This window comes from Biomphalaria glabrata, chromosome 6 (genome assembly GCF_947242115.1).
Source record: "Biomphalaria glabrata chromosome 6, xgBioGlab47.1, whole genome shotgun sequence".
Classification (NCBI taxonomy): Eukaryota; Metazoa; Mollusca; class Gastropoda; family Planorbidae; genus Biomphalaria; species Biomphalaria glabrata.
Genome location: NC_074716.1, coordinates 20,893,018 through 20,917,539, shown reverse-complemented (window position 1 = coordinate 20,917,539; position 24,522 = coordinate 20,893,018). Strand labels below are relative to the sequence as shown.

The window sequence follows — 24,522 nt, the reverse complement described above, 5'->3', positions numbered from 1 at the left end:
TAAAAAATAAGAATTAAAAACTAACCTTTGTATTCATTGTATTGTAGGTTAGAGATATTACAATTCTTGATATGGGAAGCGTTATAATGTAAGCCATCCATTTAAAGTGCAAAAAATAAAAAAGGGAAAGGGTAATGGATACAAGAATTTACTTTCAAGAGTATGTGTGTGGAAGTGTTAATAAAAAGAGTTCTTGCAAAAAATAAAACAACGAAAATGCACCATAGTTGTGAACTTTGTGTAATGGGCTAGAGAAGTCTAATAACATAATGCTCATTGCCAAATAAACGTTTGATATAGAAGTCAGCCAAAAAGTTTAACATCCTTTAAATTTGTGTTAGAGTCTTTTCAGTGTTTTATTTGGTTTTCTTAGTGTGGAGAGTCTTGTAATGTACTGCCAAATGTTTTATTTGGTTTTAAATTAGTTCATATTTTGTTCATTTCTTTTCTTGCTGTATTTATGTTTACTATTGTCAATGTAATAATTGTCTTTGTTAGGTCAATTCTGTTGGTAAGGACTATGTCTTAGTCAAAGTTTTTCTGCTTCGGGGTCTCACACACTTCCAACACACAACATCTCCAGAAATCATCAAACTCAGTGCCGCAGCTTTAGAGTGCTCTGGGGAGTTCTGATTGACAGGATGTAGTCTGTGGGCTTCCCAGGTCCTAAGTTTTGAGTGGCAGGATGTAGCCTGTGGGCTTCCCTAGGTCTAAAGTTTTGTGTGGCAGGATGTAGTCTGTGGGCTTCCCAGGTCTAAAGTTTTGAGTAGCAGGATGTAGCTTGTGGGCTTCCCAGGTCTAAAGTTTTGTGTGGCAGGATGTATGTAGCCTGTGGGCTCTCTAGGTCTTAAGTTTTGTGTGGCAGGGTGTAGCCTGTGGGCTTCCGTAGGTCTAAAGTTTTGAGTGGCATGATATAGCCTGTGGGATGGTCATTTGTTCTTAACTTAGGTTTCTTATTGTACCCCAAAATAATTTATTTATATCTTTAGAGTTTTATGTTGGTCAATTTTTTTTCCACTTTTTTTTTCATGAGACCTGGATTGAAAGATGACTCTTTTTTTCATGTCTGTCACATTAACAAAAACAAAAATCTAATTTCACCATCACCTTCATTATTGCATTGGCTACTTTTGGTTTTCTGAAAGTGTAGCCTTGTTTATTTATTTATATTTTTTAGTTTAAGTAAGTCATTCAGTTCTCATACTGAACTCTGCCATATTAATTGTAGACTTTAGTGAGGCATCTTGGTTGGAATGGTCTGTTAATATCTTTAATCAATAGAGAACAATGCCATCCTATGGGGTCTAGTTAAAGATCCATTATACATTACTGTATATTGATTACTTCCATTTTGCTGAGAAATTTGAGACATTGTAAACATTACTAGCTCAGCTTCATTATTGATCCGTGAAACACTTTGTACAAATAGAAAGGACATGAAATGCTGTAGTTAATTAAACATTCAATACTTGGAAGTATTTTGTTCTATATAAAACAGACTAAGTGTAAAACAAGATGTTGTTATCACATATTTCATGCCATCAGACAAGTTTAAAACATCCCTTTTTTTGTTACTACACAGTTTAATCCTCTCTCTATTTGACAGGTGTCCATGGATAAATGATTTAGAACTTACCTTTCGTTGCCCACTGTTATTAAATGGAATTTTAATTTGAAACAGTGAAACTCTTTTTTTAAACAGCAGTATATATGATTTATTTGATATTATGTAATAGCTAATTGTTACTAACATTTAAGAATTTAGGAACCAAAATGAAATTATTTCCCTTTTGTGAAGTATATAATGAAACAGGTTACTGTTGTTGTTGTTTTTTTAAGTACAATTAGTCCTTGAAAAATATTAATGTAATATCTAAAATACTCAAGTTACAAATTACTTATTTAACTGTTTGACCAATAATAATCATTTAGGAGAAAAAGAGACATTCATCATTGTTAATTAGTTTCACATTTACATTTGGAGATAATACTTGTGTAGACTTAGGTCTTAATACTTGTGTAGACCTAGGTCTTAATACTTGGGTAGACCTAGGTCTTAATACTTGGGTAGACCTAGGTCTTAATACTTGGGTAGACCTAGGTCTTAATACTTGTGTAGACTTAGGTCTTAATACTTGGGTAGACCTAGGTCTTAATACTTGTGTAGACCTAGGTCTTAATACTTGTGTAGACCTAGGTCTTAATACTTGTGTAGACTTAGGTCTTAATACTTGTGTAGACCTAGGTCTTAATACTTGGGTAGACCTAGGTCTTAATACTTGGGTAGACCTAGGTCTTAATACTTGGGTAGACCTAGCTGAGAGATTTAGTTTCTTCAGCCAGCAGGCTTGTCTTCTTATTGGCATTTATGGCATTGTAAAGGTGTTAGTGTTCATTTCAGTCCAAATAATTGTCCTAAGAATAAGTCTGATTTTCTTGTGGGATGTTCACTTAGTTTAAAAAGTTAAAATCAGAGTTTTAACGATTGTATAGTGAATGACCGAAATGATAAGTAGGTCACTTTTATGATAGCTATAAATAGAATCATGACAGTAATAAGGTAGATTTGTACTTGTGACAGGAGAGTAAAAACCATTCCTTGAGTCAGACTACACCCTTTCTTTGTAGATCACCTTAAAATCTGTTTAAATAATTTAAATTAGTCTATACATATGTACTATTAGATTTAGATCAATCTATTTCTTTGTAATTTTTCAAATCTAGGGATAGTAGAACCAAGCTTAGTTAACACCTACTGTTATTTAGAAATGTGGGTATTTAATTACTTTACTAATTTAATTAATACATTTAAGATTTTTTGACCAACAAAAGCCTATTTGTGTCTTAGTATAAAAAAGTTTAAATAATTTTCTTTACTTTACAGTCTATAATGTTTAAAATCATGAGCATTCTAAATGACTTCTTTTTTTTTTTTTTTTTTTTTTTATGAACACTATGTAATAAGTTTATACAGGTCCAGCAGCTGAACGAGACAATGGATCTGGAGAACCTGTAGGAAATGAAAATGCTCCATTGAGACTTGGTAAATATAATGTAAAAGATGTGACGGAAGATGAATCTAAAGACACGAGTGATTCAGAAGGGGATGACATCCCAACAATCATGGCAGGTATTTGAACATGTATTTTTCATACAGTAGAATATTGATATAGAAATGGTCAGTTGAACTTAACTTCAAAACAAAATTCATTATATCCAATATGCAACACTTGTGAGCTCATGGTCAACTGTTTTCTGCCCCACCAATTCTAAAATTTGCTAATGTGATGTGGAAACACTAGATTATCTGATTAGATCACTGATTAGTTAAAAATTGTTGTATAAGTGATTTTTCATTTTCATAGTGCCATGGTTCTTTTGTAAACAACACATTTTTAGTGGCCCCGAATGGGGAAAAGATGCTATTAGTTTTATGTGGCCTGTCTGTCTATTCGTCCATCCCATTTAGATCTCAGAAACTAGAAGAGAAAATGAAAATTGGACATCATGATATTTTAGATCATTCAAAGTTCTGATGCAACGGCTATTTTTTTCTTTTCCGAATGTGAACCATCTAATTTTTTAAATTATATATGCAAGCAGATTTTTCAAAAAATTACACCACTTTTTAATGAAAAACTTCAGGGGAGGTAACTTTTTTTTAAAAGGTCATGAACTTCTTCATTAATAATTCAAGCTTCATTCATAGATTCGCGCATTGGTAAAAAAAAATGCATCTAAGGTCACAATGGTAAAAGTGTCAATGGATCATTATAAAATATATTTTCCATTTATTAACTAACTCATTGGATAGAATACTGATTCAAATGTTGTTTTTTAAAAAAAAATTTTGATACGAACTTCGTTTTAGTTATAAGTTTCAAAAATAATGAACTACTTTTATAGCACACAGTTTTGACATATCCTCGTTATAGGGGCCTACACAGTCTAAATAAGACTAAAGAGATCCCAGATCTAGATATATTTATAATATATATATATTATAAATGTATTGATAATTTGAACAACATTTTAATTATTAAGGCACTAATCTTCTGACAGCTTAGGGGTGCAAATTTATTTATTATATAAACAATAGTATCACATTAAGAAATGAATCGGATACGAACAGCATAGTACACTATTACTCGGTAACAAAAGGCCTACTATTCATGATAACATTGGCTTAGGACTAGTAATTGCAAGATCAAATGTGTAAATTCATACGAGTTCTAGTCTAGATATAGTAGATTCTATATCAAAATTCTATATCTAGTTCTAAATCGAGATCTAAACTTAGATCTAGATGTAGACTTATATCTAATTCTAGACCTAGACTTAGATCTTGAATCTAGATTTAGATCTAAAACTAGGTCTAGATCTATGTCTAGTTTGTAAGACAAATGACAATGGAGATATTAATTTTTATTTGCGAGGGGAAAGTCTTAAGTCATTAGTACACAATTGTAGCCACAGACATAAAAATGTAAAAGTGTCTATAATTGTATAATTGTAGCTTAAAGTAGGTGAAGAATTATTTTTTTTTCGTCTTGCCAATTTATCTAATGTTGTTAGAAGAATACAACTTTTTTAGTTGCTCTTTATTACATGTACCATGTTATTAATTTTGAATGTATGGATAAGGTTAATAATTATTATTTTTAAAATATAAGTGTACGCTAAATTTTTTTTTTTTTCGTCTTGCCAGTTTATCTTATTTTGTTAGAAGATTAAAACTTTTTTAGTTGCTCTTTATTACATCTACCATGTTATTAATTTTGAATGTATGGATAAGGTTAATAAGTATTATTTTTAAAATATAAGTGTACGTTAAATATATATAAAGTTCTTGGAACCAGAAGTCCTGTGTTCGAATCCTGGTGAAGACTTTAGGTGGACCACTTCGGGGGAGCCGATTTTTGAATTTGTGTTTCCACACAAACTGTCTTAGTAACCTTGTTATATTAATTGTACAGCAAAAAATATTCTTAGAATTGTTTTTTTTTTAATAATACCTTAATCCTTTTTTTTTTTTTACATTTTAAATAATTTTTTAGTGACTTTAAAACTGAACATACTATGACTGTAAATCTTCTGATTCAATTTTTTTTTCTGCTGAAGATGCGACACCAAGTGAAGTTACACGTAAACCCAAAAAGCAAGTTTCCAGCACAACTCCAACAGCTCTCATTGATGATGATGTGGATAGCGAGTCAATTCCAATGCCAGTTGCCCCTTCCCAGGGTGGCTCTAGGTCACCATCTTTACAGAATGTGTCCCACAATACACCTGTAGCCACCTTCCAAGCTCAAAACTCTGGTGGTGACAGCACAGAGGTGAGTTGTAATGTTGCAGTTGTTATCTTGTGATAAGTCAAACCTTATATATTCAACTATGTTGTAGCCAAGAAGTCACAGCTATGTTTTGGTGTATTAAGACAAATAATGCTCTGAAAATTCCCTTCAATTTTGATCTAATCTGGTTTGCTTAGTTCATACAGTGAAATATTGAATTACAAAATGTATCTTTGTATCCTTATTTGTTTTGCTTATTATGTATTTTGACTTTTAAACATGTTGTAATGTTATTTATTGTACTTGGTTGTATTGAATTTATTTGTTATTTATTGAATTTATTTGTTAGTTAGTGTCATGAGTTGAGACTGTGACCTATTTCGACCAGTTTCTAGAAGCCCAGGTCAAGGCAGTGCTGACCAGAGTAAACAAGTTTATTTTAGTCATCCAATCAAAGAAAGAGGTTAAGAGAAACAAATAGCAGACGTCAGCTTCTAGAAGGTCACAGTTAATAAAATGAGTTTCCATGATTTTGGAAAGTACAATTGAGAAAAGTATAAATTAGGGGAAAGTTGTTTAATCGGGTTCCTCGCATAGTATTGGTTTTGTAGAGTAATAGATCCTCGCATTGTAACAGTCTTTGCTTAGTAACGGTCTTGTGTTAGTATGAGTTTGAACATGTGTGGGTCCATTAGTTAAAGTTACATTAGTTGAAGTTATACTAGTTGAAGTTGTTGTTGTTTTATTTTATGAAGAATTTAGTTAAGTTGTTATTGAATTGAGAAGTCAATTGCATATGTAATCTGAGAAGTTTATTAAAGAAGTTTTGAGAGAATACAGATGTTTCTTCAATGAATGATCAAATTATTAATATAATCTCCGGCGTGTGATGAATCTGTTTAATCAACAATTAATACAAGAAGCATTACCAAGAAATAAATAAACAGAGATCACCACAGTTAGATATGAACTAAGTAAATTGACTTGCATCATATTTGATTATAAGCAAAGCACAGTTTGGACAGTTTCTGGACATGAGTGAACTACACAAACTCACTTCGTTTTTTTACTCTTCTTCCCAACACAAACTCTTCTATTATTTTCAAGGCTCTTATTAGGATATGACTTCTTCAATCATAATATTGGTATCCAGTTTTAACACTTCTTTTATCATTGAGTCCTTTTGTTATAAAGAGAGAAATTGTTATTGTATTTGGTATTACAAACACAAACTGATACATTTTGCTAGAGAAGAAGTTTACATTCAAATGTGCACTCAGTTTTTCTGACCTGTACTTTATAGTTTGAAAGCTTAATATTTTCTTTCTAAGACAACAGTCCACTTAAAGGCATCTTAAAGCTATGACAGTAAGGCATGTTTTGTGGGCATCAAATACAAAAGTAGTTAAGTGTAGTCACTTTTTTTCCTTTGTGAACGGTCTTGTGTTAGTATGAGTTTGACAAATCTGTTAGCACCTCGAATGAGTTTTTTTAAGCAGTTCAACAAAATATAGTTCAGACTAAGAAGAGTGTGAGTATAGACTAAACACATGATGACTTGATTTGATACTTTTTCATGTTCAAGTACTACAACTCACTTCTTCAATCTACTTTTATCTTTCTCTGAGTCCATTTATCTTACATAGATGGAATATAAATATATATATATATATATATCATTAATATATTATATAATAGTCATTGACTTTTTAGTTTAGATCATAGCAATGCGAAAAAAAAAAGAAATTCTACTGAGTGGCATCCTAGGTCTCTGTACAACAGCAAGGTGATCTGTGGCACATATTTCTTGGCTTACTTAATAAAGATGTGTTGTCATTTACAGAATATAGAAAAAAAGAAAAAGAAGAAGAAAAAGTCTCGAAGAAAGAAAGAAGAGACTGAGGTGAGACCCTAACACTAGACTGTTTGCTTGCCAGTCTTCTTCATAGTAATATAGCCTTCTGCTAACAGAATTGTACTAACTGACTACACTTAGCAGTGAGTTGATATCAACAGTTAGTTAAGACAGACATTTAATTGAGACATGGATATTATCAATGAATTGAGACAAGACATTTGAGACATGGATATAAGCAGTTTATTGAAACTTTGAGATTTAATTGAGACATGGACTTTTTTTTTAGATATTATTTTCAAATGTACGAAATGTCTGCAGTTGCATTACAAAGTTTTCCCCATGAGGAGTCCTGATGTGGTGAATTAAATTGTTAGTTCAATCTGTAAAGAAAATATTGCTATGGAAATGTGATTTGTTTTGTCTCAAGATGTATGTAAGAAAGTCTTAGTCACTTGCAAGCAGTTTTATACCTTTAGAATATGCATTCTTCAAAGTGCTGTATAGCCTCAGTCAATGTTAGGACTAAAAGAAATAAAACATTTCAGAAATCAATCAAATGTTTCTGGAAATATGGAAAGATATGCTACAAGTTATATGTGTTTGTGTGTTTTTACTTGTTTGTTTGTTGAACTGAGCAAGTCACATACACTTAACTTTTTTCACAAGTTTTCACAGAATTGTGATGTTGGATATCTGACATGTCTTTCTTTCTTCTTTGTGTATTGAATCATGTCATCTTTCTGAACTGAATCACTTCATCTTCTGTAGAGAAACACTTTTTCTTTCTGTACAAACTGAATCAGTTTGTCTTTTATATTGAATCATTTCATCATTCTGTTCTGAATCATTTGTCTTTCTATATTGAATCACTTCATCGTTCTGTATTGAATCACTTCATCTTTCTGCACTGAATCACTTCGTCTTTCTGCACTGAATTACTTCGTCTTTCTGTATTGAATCATGGCATCTTTCTGTACTGAATCACTTCTTGCCCTGACTCTTGACACTGTATTGTTGAGTCAGCATAACAGAAGCAGCCATGTTGAATAGGATTCAGAAGATGTGAACTTTGATTTTTAAATTAGAAATTACTAGCCATGAATATGCTTGAGCTTTGGGAAGAAGCTATAGCTACAATTCTATAGAGTTATTTTGGGAAAACATTGTTTTTTATTTTCACTACACTTTTCAGGTAGCTCTTATATATTATAGCAGATTCAATATAGGTAGCTTAATTAATAGAAGTAGTTCATTTATTAAAAAATAATTCCCTTCATATAAGTACCTAATTTAATGTTATTTACTAAGTAGCTCACTTAATAAAACTAGTTCTATTTCATGTATTCTAAGTAGTTCATTTAATATAAATTAGTCATGTACATAAATATAGTTCACTATTTTATAATTAACTCACTCTTTTTAAGTAAGTTAAATGTGTGTTGTTGTTTTTTTGTACACTCCAGCACAAAAGTTGTAACAAAGAAAAAGAAAACCAAAAAAAAAACAACAATGCATTATTTCAGATATTTGTATTCACTGTTCTGGTACTTGTGTCTAATTATTATTTCTGTTATTACAAAAAAATGTAAGAGCTTGGGTTTTAAATTTACAAATTAACAAATCGCAACCATTTCACTAGCAAATAATTTTGTTTTGTTTGTTTTCTGTACATGAAACTTAATTTAAAATATTTTTCTTAAACCTCTACAACTTAACGGTAACAGTAACAGGTGTCACCCTGATTATATCTTAATTAATGTTTGTGCATGGGTAATCTACATTTGATTTTGTTAGTTTTTTTTATTGCACTAATTTTAAAAAAATATAATGGATCTTTTGTGTTTCAATAATTGAACAAATTCTATTAAATCTTATTCATATTATAACATCTCATATTTCACAAACATTAATTTTATTTCTTTCAGTAATTATTATTCTCAAATTCTATTCATATATTTCTATCTATATTATTTATAAACTCCTCGCTGCTGTCTTTGTGTGTTTTAATTGTTATTATTATCATTTTAAAATTCAAGATAGATTTTCTGAATTGGCTTATTGCTATATTCTGCACTTTTACTTTCAAATGTAATAAAATAACATTATGAATTCAGCATATGTAAGCTGTGATGCATATGAATCTGGTAGTCTCTTTAAAATATATAGGTTACTAATTGTTAAAAAAATATTTTTAAAAGGTATTAAAACTAAGGCTACTAGGAATTTGTTTAACTTTACTAGAGTAATTCCTTTCTGCACAGTTAGTTTTATATACCAGTGATATATTGATGACAAACATTTCTTTTTGTCCAGGTTGAGCAAACAGGTGCTGAAGCAGTTGATAGTCCTCCAGCACCCCGTCCTTATACACCAGATGCCACAGAGCTGAATGACTTTGTTTTACGGCCTGCACCTCAAGGTGTTACAATGAAATGTCGTATAACTCGGGATAAAAAAGGAGTTGATCGAAATATCTACCCCACATATTTCCTTCATTTAGAGCAAGATAATGGCAGGAAGGTAAGATAACCTGGACTTCGAAGTGGGAAAATAAATTGCATACTATCAAACCAATGTGTCTGTATTATATTTCCTCTTGTGCTTAATAAAGTTACATTATTACTGCAGTAAGTTGGGGAAAAAAAAGTGTTACTAAATTTGAAGTAAAATGTTACATACTTAATTGGAAGTAAAAGATAAAGATTTAAGCAAACTCTATTTAACAGTTATACAAAAAAACAACAACATTTTGCTGCATTGAAATAAAATGCTTTTCCAGCTTTGCATAAAATTAGATCTGAGACACTTTTGTTCAACACTTAGTGACCTATGGGTCAGCTGGGGTACTGGCTAGTGATTTACTTGTTTTTGTTTTTTTTGGGGAGTACTAGATGTTTTTGAGGTTAAATAAAGGTTCGTATATGATCTGAAGTCACACTATTATGTAAGGATGCCAAAAAGATGCTAATATTTGACTCTTTTGAAATTTGTAATAGAAATCTTAATGTAGCCATTTGTATAATATTATGAATATTTATACTGTTATTTCCTGTGCATATAACTAGTGTTCCTATTATGAAAATATTCTATTTAAAGTTACTACCTTCAAAAAAATAAAATATTTATTTAGTCTTTTCTTTTTATTTTATTACTGAGTTGAGTATTCTGTTCATCATATAATGAACATTTTTAAAAAGTTATCTGCCCAAGAATTTTGACTTGTTTTTGATTTGACTCTGGATGTTTTGAGACAGATTTATTCTATGTTGTGTGTTTTAATATAGAAAAATTTTGATCAGAATCATGAATTATAAAATGTTAAAATTCTTCTCATGAGCAAGATTTCAACGTGAAATAATTGCTTATATGACTTATCAGTTGTTTGACATTTTTACACCTCTTGTACTTTTTAGATAGTTCTTTAATAAGTATTCATTATAGTGATTACACTGATGTTCTTCCAAAGCACATCAACACAATGAACATCTCATTGACTGTGGGGCTTCAGTTTACTGGTCCTCTTCCTGTTGTACTTGTTCAAAAACTGTTCTAGAGTATATGTTGTTAGCATCTAAATCATGCCTTTGTTCTCACCATAATTTATCAATGGCTTGCTCACAAGTTTATCTTTAGGCCTATTCATTTTTTTTAATGGTAAATCAGACTTAAACCAAACACCTGGTTATCAATTACATAGACTTAACCAAGCACTTAGTATTATGCTGTATTCAGACTTATTCCCAACACTTGGTAGAGGGGTTATGCAAACTGAAGCCCAAACACCTGAGTATTAATGTGAATACAGTCTTGTATGTAACACATGGTACTGAGGAGCTTCCCTTAAAGCTGAGAGCTGGCTTGTGTCACATCCAATTGATTGTAAGGACTAAGTAATGAGGTTTAGTCTCTGTTGCCTAGCTTTACCCATGACAAACTGTTTTGTTTAGGAAATTGTAGTCTTTTGTCTGTACAAGTCTCAAGGCAGGTATTTAAAACACATTTAGCTTGACTGTATTGTTTACTGAAGGAAAAATGTTTCTTGTACCTCACGTCACTTTGACTGGAATCACTGAACCAGAACAACATACAGTCTAGAATAAAATAGTTTTTAGCTTTTCTGTCACACAAAGCTCAATCAAAGGCTTTTCAATTGGTCAAAGTGAATAAAGTAAAAAACTGTCTGCATCCACAAAATGAAAAGAACAAAAATTCTTTCATTTTTTTTTGTTAGCTTAGAGTAGGGGAGAGGGGGCAGTTGGATCAAATGAAATACTTTTTTAACTTTACACTTTAGAGAGTTTTGTTAGACAATAATTTGACTTAGCTGAAAGGAGTTATTGAGTTATTACAATAGTTGTGGACTCAATATAATTAATAGTTCAAGCTGTTCAGAAATAAATTAAATGTTTTTCTTTTATGCTAAAAACTTTTTTTTCTATGATAAAATACCTTTAGGTTATTAAGGACCTTATTCTAGTTTTGTCTTCACTGAATGTTAAATGTGACTCCCCACTACTTTGTGTCTTTATTTAGATCTTTATTCTTGCTGGAAGAAAGAGGAAACGAAGTAAAACCTCCAACTACTTGATTTCCACTGACCCAACAGATTTGGCCAGGACTGGAGATGCTTACTGTGGGAAGCTTAGGTAATTAAAACTAAGAACTACTGTTTGTTACATAAGATTTGTTATAATTTATAATATGACATGGCATAAATATTGTCAGTATGTCTTAAATTTTTTATTAGTAAATGGCCTCCTTCGTCAAGAAGTGACTCATCTCGTAGAAGTGAGATGAATGCGTGGGCATTAGTTATGATTGGAACGATGTCTCCCACTCAGCAGTTCCTATAGAACCTCCTAATCAGCCTGACCTAATAACTGAGTTTGTGGTTTATTTGGAAATAATAATAATAATTTAATGTATAGAGCCCTGTAAAGAAACAAAATGTAGGCTCAAGGCTCTGTGATAACATTACAAACATATACACTAGAGCTAAAATGACAAACTAATCTAAAAGGTTTTAAATAGATAGGTCTTAATGATTTTCTTGAATGTAGTGAAGCATGTTGTATGTCTGAGATCAATGGAGAGTGAGTTCCAAACCTTTGGTCCATGCACCAAAAAAAGCCTGCAGACCATAGCTTTTGAGGGAGAAACGTGGCACTGCTAAAAGCGTTGAGTCCATTGAGCGCAGAGCTCTTTGAGGGACATATGGAGTGTTCAGTTCCCTAAGGTTAAAGGGCATATCTTTATTATAGATACACTGATGACAAAGTTTGGACACCTTGTAGTTTAATATTTTAGTACCAGGTGACCGAACCTTGTTCTGTCAAATAATTTGTTGAGGAAAGATATTTACTTATTTTGGAAACATTTTTGTCATGACAAAAATGAGCGATCAAATAAAATACTGCACTCCTGCTTAATGATTGGACTGGAAGACAAGGCCTGTATAAAGGCATCAAGGAAATCTGCTTCCAGATACCCCTCCCCCCACCATGGCCATTGGACTGTAGTGCTCTGTTAATGCTATAAGCATAAAAGTTGCACTATAAAAAAAAGTTATTCAGTTATTACAATACAATTCAGAGATATTTATAACTTTTTATTTTGTATTCTAATAATGCACAGACTCTTACAAACACTTAGTAGATTAATTTATTATAGAACTATGGAAGAAAAAAAATGAAATAAAATTTGCAGAGGTAGGTTTGGATTGTTTGGTTATGCGAGTTTTATTAATTGTTTAGACTTTAAATGCGGAGAGCAGTGTAGGTGACTTTTACTTTTTTAACTAAGCTAATAGAGCCTACAATAAGATGGTGCACAAATGTTTGATTTGGTCTATTGATTCATTAAAACTTGTTCATGTTTAATTTACTGTTGTAAGCCTAGTGACGTAAGCAGTGTTTTTTCCCTTTGACGTCATGGAAAATTTCATTCATAAAACATTCTAGCTAAAAATTAATTTTTCGATAATGAAACATTTTCAAACCGATATTTGGCTAAATATTTCAACATTTTCATTTAGGTCCAACTACCTGGGCACACAATTTACTTTATTTGACCATGGAAATAACCCAAAGAAAGGTTTACAAGAAGCTCGTCAGGAACTAGTGGCTATTGCATATGTAAGTGTTAAATATAAGAATGACTCTTTTGTAAAGTACTAAACAAAGCAATAAATGTGGAACACCCTTTGGAATTTGATCAAGGAAATGTGCATGAGCTCCTAGCATGTCAATGGAATTAGTCCAGTGAATATATTTGATCAAGGCAATGTGCATGATTTGATCAAGGCAATGTGCATGATTTGATCAAGGCAATGTGCATGTTTTGATCAAGGCAATGTGCATGATTTGATCAAGGCAATTTGCATGATTTGATCAAGGCAATGTGCATGATTTGATCAAGGCAATGTGCATGATTTGATCAAAGAAATGTGCATGATTTGATCAAAGAAATGTGCATGAACTAACAGGCCAATGGATTTATTCTGAGAATATTAAAGTGTTACCACATTTCAGTTTTTAAGATTTTTGTATTGATAAAAAAATAAATAAATTGCTCTACCTGTGTTGAATACACTTAATTGGACAAAAAGCATATTGACATTTTAATACTCTTTGTTAACTATATCCTTTCCCATTTAGTATAACATGTCAGGTTATTGAGACCAAAATAATAGTAGCCCTTTGTTGTCTGATTAGACTTTATCTTATAGGCGCAAATCACTCTAGATATGTTAAGTTCCTATTTATGTCAGTACATACTACATTTTTATATATTGCTTGCATTACTTATGAGTGTGCTTTTATGCGTTTCAAATGTCCTTATTTCCAGGAAACCAATGTACTTGGATTCAAAGGTCCAAGGAAAATGACCATCATAATTCCTGGTATGACCAATGAACATCAAAGAGTAAATATCAAACCACAAGGAGTAAGTCAACACACAGTTTTAATTCCAGGAAATACTTGTAGACAATAAATTAGGCTAGTATTCAGACTGGCTCTTGAAATGTCTACTTTTACTCATCAGAAAGTGTCAAATATCATACTTTGTCTTTTAACAATTTTAACCCATACAGCTCACTTGTATTTACACCAACTGTTAGTCTTGGTGCGTGTTATATCAAAACATCTTAAATAGCAAATAATTTGATTTGAAAAAAAAAGAAAGGAATGAAAAATTTCACAGCAGTTTATATTTAAAATGGTGAGGTTAAATTTTGTAAGTCAATAATTCACTAACAATGTGTGCAGATCTTTGTCTTCTATAGAACAATCCTTATAGAATCTTTTTGTACAATTGTTTTAAACATTGCACACACACTATGATATTTCTGTGTTTTCTTATTTATATATATATCTATAGTTTAAATCATTAAGAAATAGCAAGACATGATTCTGATTAATTTCAGCAACAAGATGGCTTGATAGAAAGGTGGAAAAAGAAGAACATGGAAAACCTTCTAGAACTCCATAACAAAACACCTGTCTGGAATGAAGGTGAATGGAAACTTTAGTCTGTATATTTCATTGTCATTGCACAATCAATTATTAGGAACTTCTTCATTTCATATTTACCTCTATCAGATGGGTGTACTCTCTGTAATGTTATTTCATATTTACCACTATCAAATGGGTGTACTCTCTGTTATGTTATTTCATATTTACCACTATCAGATGGGTGTACTCTCTGTTATGTTATTTCATATTTACCACTATCAGATGGGTGTACTCTCTGTAATGTTATTTCATATTTACCACTATCAGATGGGTGTACTCTCTGTTATGTTATTTCATATTTACCACTATCAGATGGGTGTACTCTCTGTAATGTTATTTCGTATTTACCACTATCAGATGGGTGTACTCTCTGTAATGTTATTTCATATTTACCACTATCAGATGGGTGTACTCTCTGTAATGTTATTTCATATTTACCACTATCAGATGGGTGTACTCTCTGTAATGTTATTTCATATTTACCTCTGTCAGATGGGTGTACTCTCTGTAATGTTATTTCATATTTACCACTATCAGATGGGTGTACTCTCTGTAATGTTATTTCATATTTACCACTATCAGATGGGTGTACTCTCTGTAATGTTATTTCATATTTACCACTATCAGATGGGTGTACTCTCTGTAATGTTATTTCATATTTACCACTATCAGATGGGTGTACTCTCTGTAATGTTATTTCATATTTACCACTATCAGATGGGTGTACTCTCTGTAATGTTATTTCATATTTACCACTATCAGATGGGTGTACTCTCTGTAATGTTATTTCATATTTACCACTATCAGATGGGTGTACTCTCTGTAATGTTATTTCATATTTACCACTATCAAATGGGTGTACTCTCTGTTATGTTATTTCATATTTACCACTATCAGATACTCAGTCCTATGTATTAAACTTTCATGGAAGAGTGACTCAAGCATCTGTGAAAAACTTCCAAATTGTTCATGATAATGATGGTAAGAATACTTTTTTTTTTTTTTAAACATTTTTACCAGAGACAATTAATGACAATTAATCTATTTTAATTATTTCCCTGGAAAACTGTTTCTCTATTCTTTTTCATGGAAAGATGAATGTTTATGTTCCCATTCTTTAATTATAATAGTAGCATAGAATTGAAATTTGATTGAATACTTGTCATGTTTATTTGTAGAAAGGAAACATGTTTTTTTTTTACTTAAAAGCACCTTAAGAAGTCCTAAGATTGATGTGTTTGCATACAAATGATGTGACACAGTGGACAATATTAGACTTGCTGGCTTATTGTTCAGGGCACTTGGTTGCTGAACTGAGGGTTTCAGTTTCTAATCCTGCTGAAGACGAAGGTGGCTAAATTCATTTAGCTGTCTACAGACCATTGTTGTTGTCACTGTCATAGAAAAATATGCACTCTTCCTCGTCTGGTGTAAGTCTGAAAGGGAAATAACTGGAACAAAAATGTGTTTTCACCAGAGAACTTTTTTTTTGCCTATTCATTAATCAATAGCAATATTCTAGAACTCATTTGTCACCTTAGATGCTTGTCATTTCATCATAGCTTTTGTCAACATTACCATTTCAACACCTATCAGATTAACTCCCTTTGACTGTAATCCATACTTGCTGGTTCCTGCCATGTAATCTAATTTTAGCTTTATTCTCTTCTCATTCAAATCAGAATAGTCAAAGTACCAGCCCATTGAAATAGAAATTCCTTTTGCTTAATTTAGCTCACATTGCTATAAGGTTAATACCTAGTTGCTTAATGTTTGATATTTTCTCTTCACAGTGGATTACATTGTCATGCAATTTGGTCGTGTGGCTGAGGATGTGTTCACCATGGACTACAACTACCCAATGTGTGCACTTCAAGCATTTGGTATTGCCCTTAGCAGTTTTGATGGCAAACTTGCCTGTGAGTGATTTGATGGGATGCTAAGCCTGGGTTATCTCTTATTTGTCTCTACACATTTTCTTTAGTGAACATGAAGTGAAAGAGATTTGACATGTGATACTAAGTAGATAAGAGATTTGACGTGATACTAAGTAGATAAGAGATTTGACATGTGATACTAGAGTAGATCAAATTTTCTTTTTTTTTTTTCTTTTCTTTTTCAATGGAAAACATATGAATAAGGTATATCATATAAGAAGGATTTAAATAAATGTTTATTATTGAATGGGGGTAATGAAATTCTCTTTGAAAGATTTTTTAGCATGTAATAAAATTTTGATACAAAAATAATTTGATAATTTTTATTGAAAGATGAAGTTAAAACAAAATTGGCCTTTAATAGCATTCAAGTTTCTCAATTAAAACATTGCATTAGAGTAAATATGAAATTATTTTATTTGTGATATTTGAGTGGACAGGGATTTTTTTCATTCTTCAGAATCTTTTGATATTGCAATGCTGTGAGAACTAGTGAATGTATTTCATTGCCATGTCTTAGTTTGAGTACACCATTGAATGACATTACATTCCAGCTGTGCTTTTGAAGGCACACATTTGTTGAACGTATTCTACACTCTGTTGGTTGTGATATGTTTTTGTGACGATGTCGCCATGAGTTTGACTAATATCATTTTTGACGATATCTTGATGTGATGGTATCACTCATGTTTTGAGAGGATGTCACTATAAGGCATGGTGATATTATTGTGTATATTGTGGTGATATATATATATATACATATATATTGGTGTGCTGTTCTGGTATCACCCTATTTTTAAATGACAACACTTTCTTTATATTTATATATTTTTTATATATTAGATGCTTATGTCATTAGCTGTACATTGCCTCAGTGCTACTCTATTCTTCAACTTGGTTCTAAATTGTTGTTTTCTTCAACAAGTGAGCTTTTATCTTAAGAATATTTGTACAAGTTGGAAACTGTCCTCTAATGTTTACATTTGGTTCTGTTTTGTTTGCCAGTAAGTGCTCTTGTGATTCTGTAGGAATAGGGAGATATTGGAGAGTTTTTAAGTAAGGAAACAAATAACAAAAATAAATACTCTTTAACCCACTGAAACCTTTAAAGTATCAACTAGTTTAAATCAGAATTGACTATCTCTTAACATTTTTTTACTGCTTATTTATTTAGTACTTCTCAGATATTGTAGAGCAAAGGAAAGCTAGAATCTTGTACAAACACATTTGTACATACTTGTACTATTGATAGGGCCACCATGATTGACCACTGTTGAAGTATTTAAACTACTTAAAATGAACAGTAGTAGTTTTGTAGTTTCTTATTGAGTCACATCACAAAGGTTTTGAATGTGACTTGAGTTGTTTTAACTCTTTCTCTCCTAATTGACAATATCATCGCTGATTTTACTCCATTCTTCAGCCTAATTGACGTTATTATCATTGATGCTTAAAAAGTTGTTAGGGTTTCTTTCCTCTCAAAATATTTTTTTATTGCTTATAATTTAATATTGGATAGTTTCCCTTTGGAAAAAAAAATTTTTTTTCATTTTCAATTTTTTTTTTTTTTACCAAAAACAATGTTTTTAAAAAGTGGGGGCTTAAAAAAGGCTCTATTTTTCTACATATATTTTTCATAGGAATGAGACATGGGTTAGTGACCTCAAGACAATTAACTGAAATGTTTTATAAATGTTTATTATTACATTTTGTTAAAATATGAATAACTATTATGAAAAATTTTTTTACTTCAATTTAGATCATCAAATATTGCCTATATCTAGTTCTTAAATAACTTTTCCTCAGTGGGAAATTTTTATTTTTTTAAAATACAATTATCCAAAATAAATTTTTATTGCATCAATTTGTTTTATCTTAAAAGGGCCTGCATTCTTCTTTAACCCTATACCAAATATAACATTTTCTGATAACAAACAAAAAATTGATTAAAGTTTAACCAGAACAGGCTAGTGAAATACATTTGAGCAAAATGAATAATTCTGTCGGAACATGGACAATAATTATTGAGAGAAAGAGTTGTGTTGTACCATTAGTAAGAGCATTGACTTATGCTGTATCTAACTGTTCTAACAATAGCAGCATGTACTTAGAGGTTTCATAACATGACAGTTTGACCCTTACATGCTAACAGTGTTATACCTGAACATATACAAATAATAAACCACATCATTTAGGATGATTATATTGATATAATAATACTCATATTTCTAATTAGGGTTTGCTTAGAAAGAAAGAAAATTTTAGTTTTTGAAATACAAGAGTTCACTGTTATCAAACAGAATCTGAAATCAAACAACTCCAATGTCAAATCAGCTGGATTCCAACCAAACTGAACATTTTATTGCTGTGGTTTAATTTACAAAAAACAAATACAAAAGAAATATCAATATATATTAGCTACAGTGAGTACTAACTTGTAACATGTATATTCATTTAATAAAGTAAATACTTAGTCTAACCTATGTATACCTATATAAAACTAAATACTAATTAGTCTAACATGAATATTTATTTATAAAACTAAATAAAGCATATGTACATATATAAAACTGATTACTAATAATTCTAATATATATATATATTCATTTATAAAACTAAGTGCTCATTTTAACATACATATAGATCTCTCTATATATATAACTAAATACTAATGAGTCTAACATATTTTTTATGCTACTAAGTTCTAATTATTATGTTTAAAATATATTTTATTTGAAATTAAAGTTATAAATTAAACTTAAATATAATATATATATATAAAAATATAATTTCATCTTGCTTAAAAAAACTAACAGTATTAAATGAAATTTTAAAAATTTTATTTAGTGATTTTTTTTAAAATAATAAATTTGTATACTTAAAAAGCCTGTTATATTACGAATAGGTCAAAACTACATACCACTAAAGTATCTGAACTAAAAGTCTATATAAGTTCTATAGGTCTCAGAGGGTTAAATTACCTTCTGGATTGATGTCTGCAAGTGAATTGAGATTTAGTTAACTTTTGACTCTAACTGTTTCTATGGTCTTAGTCTTCTTTTCAAATTAAATCTTTAGTAGAACATACTGCTACCTAATAGTATTTCTCTATCAAATTAATGTAGACCTGTAATCTACATATACCACACATATGATGCAGTGTTAATACATTGACCAATAGCTTTGATAATAAGTTTTTACACATTTGTTTTTAGGAACATTTTATCTGTAAAACTTTTTGATTTGATTCTACTAGACATTTTGTATCTATTTTAGAAAGAGTTTTTATGTTGTCTGAAAGTAGAAAACTTTTGAAGTGAAATGCTCCAATGTTACATGTCTTTATTAGTTTGAATGTTTACAAATTGACAAAATAAAATCTCAATCAAATTAACTCTGCCTCTTAAATCTCAAAATTGAATTTTTAGTTCTGCTTATCTATGGAAGCTTTGCATCAAATTTATTTTTGTTTGATTCTGCCTACTGTTTGACTTGTTCTGTCTAAATCGATCTAAAGTGTTTTTTGTTTTTTCATGCTTAGTAATATTACAATATTTGAAATATCATTATGTGCAGTTATTGTCACTTTTAGAAAAACAAATGTAGTTTTGGAAAAAAAATTTTTTCAGAAATAGTAGATCTAAGAAATCACCATTTATTTCCAGAGATTGAACATTAGTTTCAAATCACTTAGTTTCTCTGTGATTCTCATTTTTAAAGTCAATGTTGTTGTTTTTTTTAAGAACATATAATTTGTTTTCTGTTACCAACATTTTAAATTCAGTTATATCATTCAATAATATCTCATGGGAACAATCTAGAGAATTTTTTTTTATCTTTGGTAACTAAGAGTTAATGCTTTGATCTTTTAAACCTGTCTTTTTAGATCTATTTTTGATCTGATTTCACTTTGAACTTATTTGGACAGAACAGTCACTTATTACAGTGATTGCAGTTTGTTCTGAGCATGTTATTCTGTAATGAATGCTTTTTAAGGAATTTCTTTTTTTTTTTTCCCACAATGTTCAGTTTTTTTTATTTATACTGCCAATTTTTGTGTTATATTATTGTAAATTCAATAAGACTACATTTGACAATTCCTATTTACAGTGTTTGAATATAACTTTAAATAGCTCTAGTAACTAATGGGTTCTTGGATTGTCTTGATTCTCACTATTGTATCATGGAACAGGTTCTTTTTATCATCTTTTATTTTTGTATCTTTAATTCTGTGCCTAACTGGATCTTGCTAAAAAAATAAATCTTTTTTTTTTAACTTAACTTCTTTCTACTGTTTGACATTGCTAATTAACTTTTTAATTATCTGGACTCAAAACTTGCCAATATTTCACTGAGTTCTAATTTTGAATTAATATCTCATTTATTTGCTTTGATCTGTCATACCATTTTGGACTATGATTTGCTTTAATTCATTCTTCATTTTACAATGAATTTGTATTTAACCTTTTTTAGTAATCTATTCCAACTATTCTGTCCATTTCAAGTCTGCTAGTCTAATGATCATTTTGTTCTCTCTCTCTTCATCTTGACTTGCTTGCAATTGAGCAAAAAATTCTTGCACTTTTTTTTTCCTCACTTCAATGAATTCCGTTAACAAACCTGTGAAGAGATTTTTGTTTAGTGCATGGATTTTTTTTTTCTATCACTGGTCTCTATTTACACAAGTCAGTGTCAGTACCTATGTAACAAAATTCCATAATTATTGACAATTTTTTGTTTGATTTTTCCGTCCTGATTCTTTACTTATACAAATCTATAAATAGTATGTATTGTCATTATTGACACTTTATACAACATATTATTGAAATATTTATGTATTTATACGTTTACTTATTTGCTTAAAGCTTTATGTGTTTGTTTTGAGTTTCTGAGCATGAGTGCAGTAGTCTTGACTAGTTCATTCTACTGTTTGTTCATTTACTAGTTCATTCTACTGTTTGTTCATTTACTTGTTCATTGTATTGTTAGATGCATTTCTTTTTTTTTTTTGTTTTTGTTTTTGTACAGTCTGTAACAAGGGCTTTATATAATTTTGTTTTCATTGAATCATTCTAAACCTTGAGTTCAGTTTCTGCTTTTCTAACTGATGAGCAAGACATCCCATTACATTTCTGTATTAGATCTCATTCTATTTTGTTTCTCTATGGCTCAAACATTTGGAATCACCTAATGAGGTTCACTAGTGCAACAGCTATTTATAAGTCAAAAAGTGTTAAATAGAATCTTAGTACTGCAGTTTGGACTGAGTCTTGCAGGAGCTTCTATCTGTTTTAGTACTGCAGTTTGGACTGAGTCTTGCAGGAGCTTCTGTCTGTTTTAGTACTGCAGTTTGGACTGAGTCTTGCAGGAGCTTCTATCTGTTTTAGTACTGCAGTTTGGACTGAGTCTTGCAGGAGCTTCTGTCTGTTTTAGTACTGCAGTTTGGACTGAGTCTTGCAGGAGCTTCTATCTGTTTTAGTACTGCAGTTTGGACTGAGTCTTGCAGGAGCTTCTATCTGTTTTAGTACTGCAGTTTGGACTGAGTCTTGCAGGAGCTTCTATCTGTTTTAGTACTGCAGTTTGGACTGAGTCTTGCAGGAGCTTCTATCTGTTTTAGTACTGCAGTTTGGACTGAGTCTTGCAGTTGCAGGAGCTTCTATCTGTTTGACATCACTTTGACTTCACTGTTATGAAAACTGAACATGGCATTGTGTCACTTCATTTGTTAACCTGTTGGCAGCACCCAAGTGCTTGTGGAGATCACCACAGTGCTACTTGTAGGCACCTAGGTGCTGGGAGTTAGCACTTAAGTGTATGATATATAATTTTATTTTTTATTTTCTTGATAGTGTGAATTTCATGTTTTTATTGTAGAAATTTTCAATGGAAGTCATTTAATTTAGTATTTGACTTGAGACTTAGCAACAAACCAATTCCATGTAGTCTTCAGTGGTCAGATAAAATAACAGTCTGCAGTGGTCAGATAAAATAACAATGTCAAGGCTATAAGACCTGTACACTATTGGAGACAGTCTTGACATTCCAGTGCTAGATTTGTGACTGCTTGAGAAGTAAAAGAGTTCACAGGAGCTCTCATGTTTTTGTGAGAGCCACTTAATTCTTTCATGGTCTCTGCTAATTCTCAGTAAAACATGTTTGAAATACCTATACATATCTATGTTACTGTAGGTCACTTGGATGTCCAACTGAAATATATGTCTCTATGTTAGGTCACCTGGATGTCCAACTGAAATAATAGAATTAATTATCTTTATTGTGTATGAGGAAATTCATTGTATAATTTGTGCATTAAAAAATACATGTGAAATGTTTACATCAGCTATATCAATTGCATTGGATTGCCAGGGGAACAAAGGAATTTTTGTGTCTGTTTGGTCAATGGTATCTTGTAACTCTTTTTGTGATGGTCAAACCTCAAATCCTGAACTCACGCAAATATATGTATAGTCAAGACTGTAGTTAACATTTCAAGTTACTTGTCTACATTGTAGAAGATTCACATTTTTGTGGGAGACTTTCTCAAGTATTTGTTTGACTCTTGACAAAGACTCTGTGTATGTGTTCTTCCTCCAGTAGTCATGGAAACATAGACACTACCTGAATAGCAGGACAGTTGCATGTGTTTGAATCATTTCTTCATTCCTGACATTTCCTGTAAAGTAAGCAACAAAGAAATGGAATGAATCAAATCATTGAATTTAGTTTAGTTCATAAGTCTGAGTGAACTAATATCTAGTTGTTTTTCCACTTAAGATAGTTTACAAAGACAGTTCAGCAGATCATGCTAAGTTTGAATTAGCGGCAATTAAACTGTGACCTATTTAAGCATAGAAAATCTCTCTGTTATTACTGGATAATCACCGAGCTCTCTATAAAACTTAGAAATCAGAACGAGGCCATGTTATCTTTTTCTAGCAGAACACGCAAGGCTAGGAGCGGTGAACTAATTGATCAGGTCACGTGATCAACAAGGTTTACAATGTTATTTGTTTCTATAGACCAGATTGACAGCGCCGGCGACTATAGTAGACCAGACTATATATATGTATTGTGTTCATTGCTTGTTCGCTTTATTTGTTACTGGCCCAAGTGTGAATTTTTTTTTTTTTAAGATTTGTTTTGAAGTGAGTTATTGTTAGTATTATTTTTGTTATGATAAAAATATGATAGTTAACATGTTCGTAACTTTTGGGGGCTATCACACATTCAATTCTCAAACCCTAATAAAGGTTGAAAATATGAATTTATTCCTAACGCGTTATGCATAGTATTGACATTATACAGAATGTGTAGTCATGTTTGTCCAATTTGAATTTCTGATTGTCACCCAGACTCTTTGTACCTAATAGATTAGATCTACTGGAGAATTAGAGAGCCTATTAGAGTTGAATGCCTTGGAGTGCCTGTCACCGCTTGGTCTGATGGCTCACTGTGTCAAATTTCTTACATTTTGTTTGATTTCTGTTAGAGATTTAATGTTCCGTCCATGATGAACTACATCCATTTTTGTAATCACCTGATGTATTAGTGTCTACTGTTTGTGTTATCATTGATTTCTAGATAGATCTAGTGAACTTAGGTTTTGTTTTCTGTGTTTTTGTTCTACAGACAAATGTAACACTGGAGAAAGTCAGAGATTAAAACATTAGCGTCACGTGGTTGGACTTATGTTGTTTGTTTTGTTTATATAGGCCTATAGTCTATGGTTTTGTGGGCATGCTAAGCCATCCTAATTATAAACCCCCTCAAAGTGATATCCACAAAATTATAATTACACATAGCCCTCTATATAACCAGTATGTCAAAAAAAAAAACAACTACTTTGTAGCATTCAGTAGACAATGGGGTGTCCTTCTCAGAAATAAACTGCGGGTGCATCTATTCTTGCATTCAATTGA

At 31.1% G+C, this 24,522-nt stretch overlaps 1 protein-coding gene across 4 annotated transcripts in view; it reads left to right on the top strand.

Annotated features, from left to right (window-relative positions):
• LOC106059923 (tubby-related protein 3-like) overlaps positions 1-24,278 on the top strand; it is a 32,182-nt gene extending 7,904 nt beyond the window's left edge. For 2 of the 4 annotated variants that reach the window (XM_056032031.1, XM_013217632.2), the window contains exons 5-15: positions 2,966-3,130; positions 5,122-5,336; positions 7,138-7,197; positions 9,466-9,672; positions 11,686-11,798; positions 13,187-13,286; positions 13,999-14,097; positions 14,579-14,666; positions 15,564-15,647; positions 16,460-16,585; positions 24,233-24,278. In XM_056032031.1, coding sequence (XP_055888006.1) covers positions 2,966-3,130; positions 5,122-5,336; positions 7,138-7,197; positions 9,466-9,672; positions 11,686-11,798; positions 13,187-13,286; positions 13,999-14,097; positions 14,579-14,666; positions 15,564-15,647; positions 16,460-16,585; positions 24,233-24,273 — 1,298 coding nt within the window. In that variant the 3' untranslated portion in view covers positions 24,274-24,278. Of the gene's footprint in view, positions 1-2,965; positions 3,131-5,121; positions 5,337-7,137; positions 7,198-9,465; positions 9,673-11,685; positions 11,799-13,186; positions 13,287-13,998; positions 14,098-14,578; positions 14,667-15,563; positions 15,648-16,459; positions 16,586-18,903 lie in introns of all 4 variants that reach the window. The other 2 variants (XM_056032032.1, XM_013217635.2) reach the window with 2 other exon arrangements.
• The last annotated feature ends 244 nt before the right edge of the window (positions 24,279-24,522 follow it).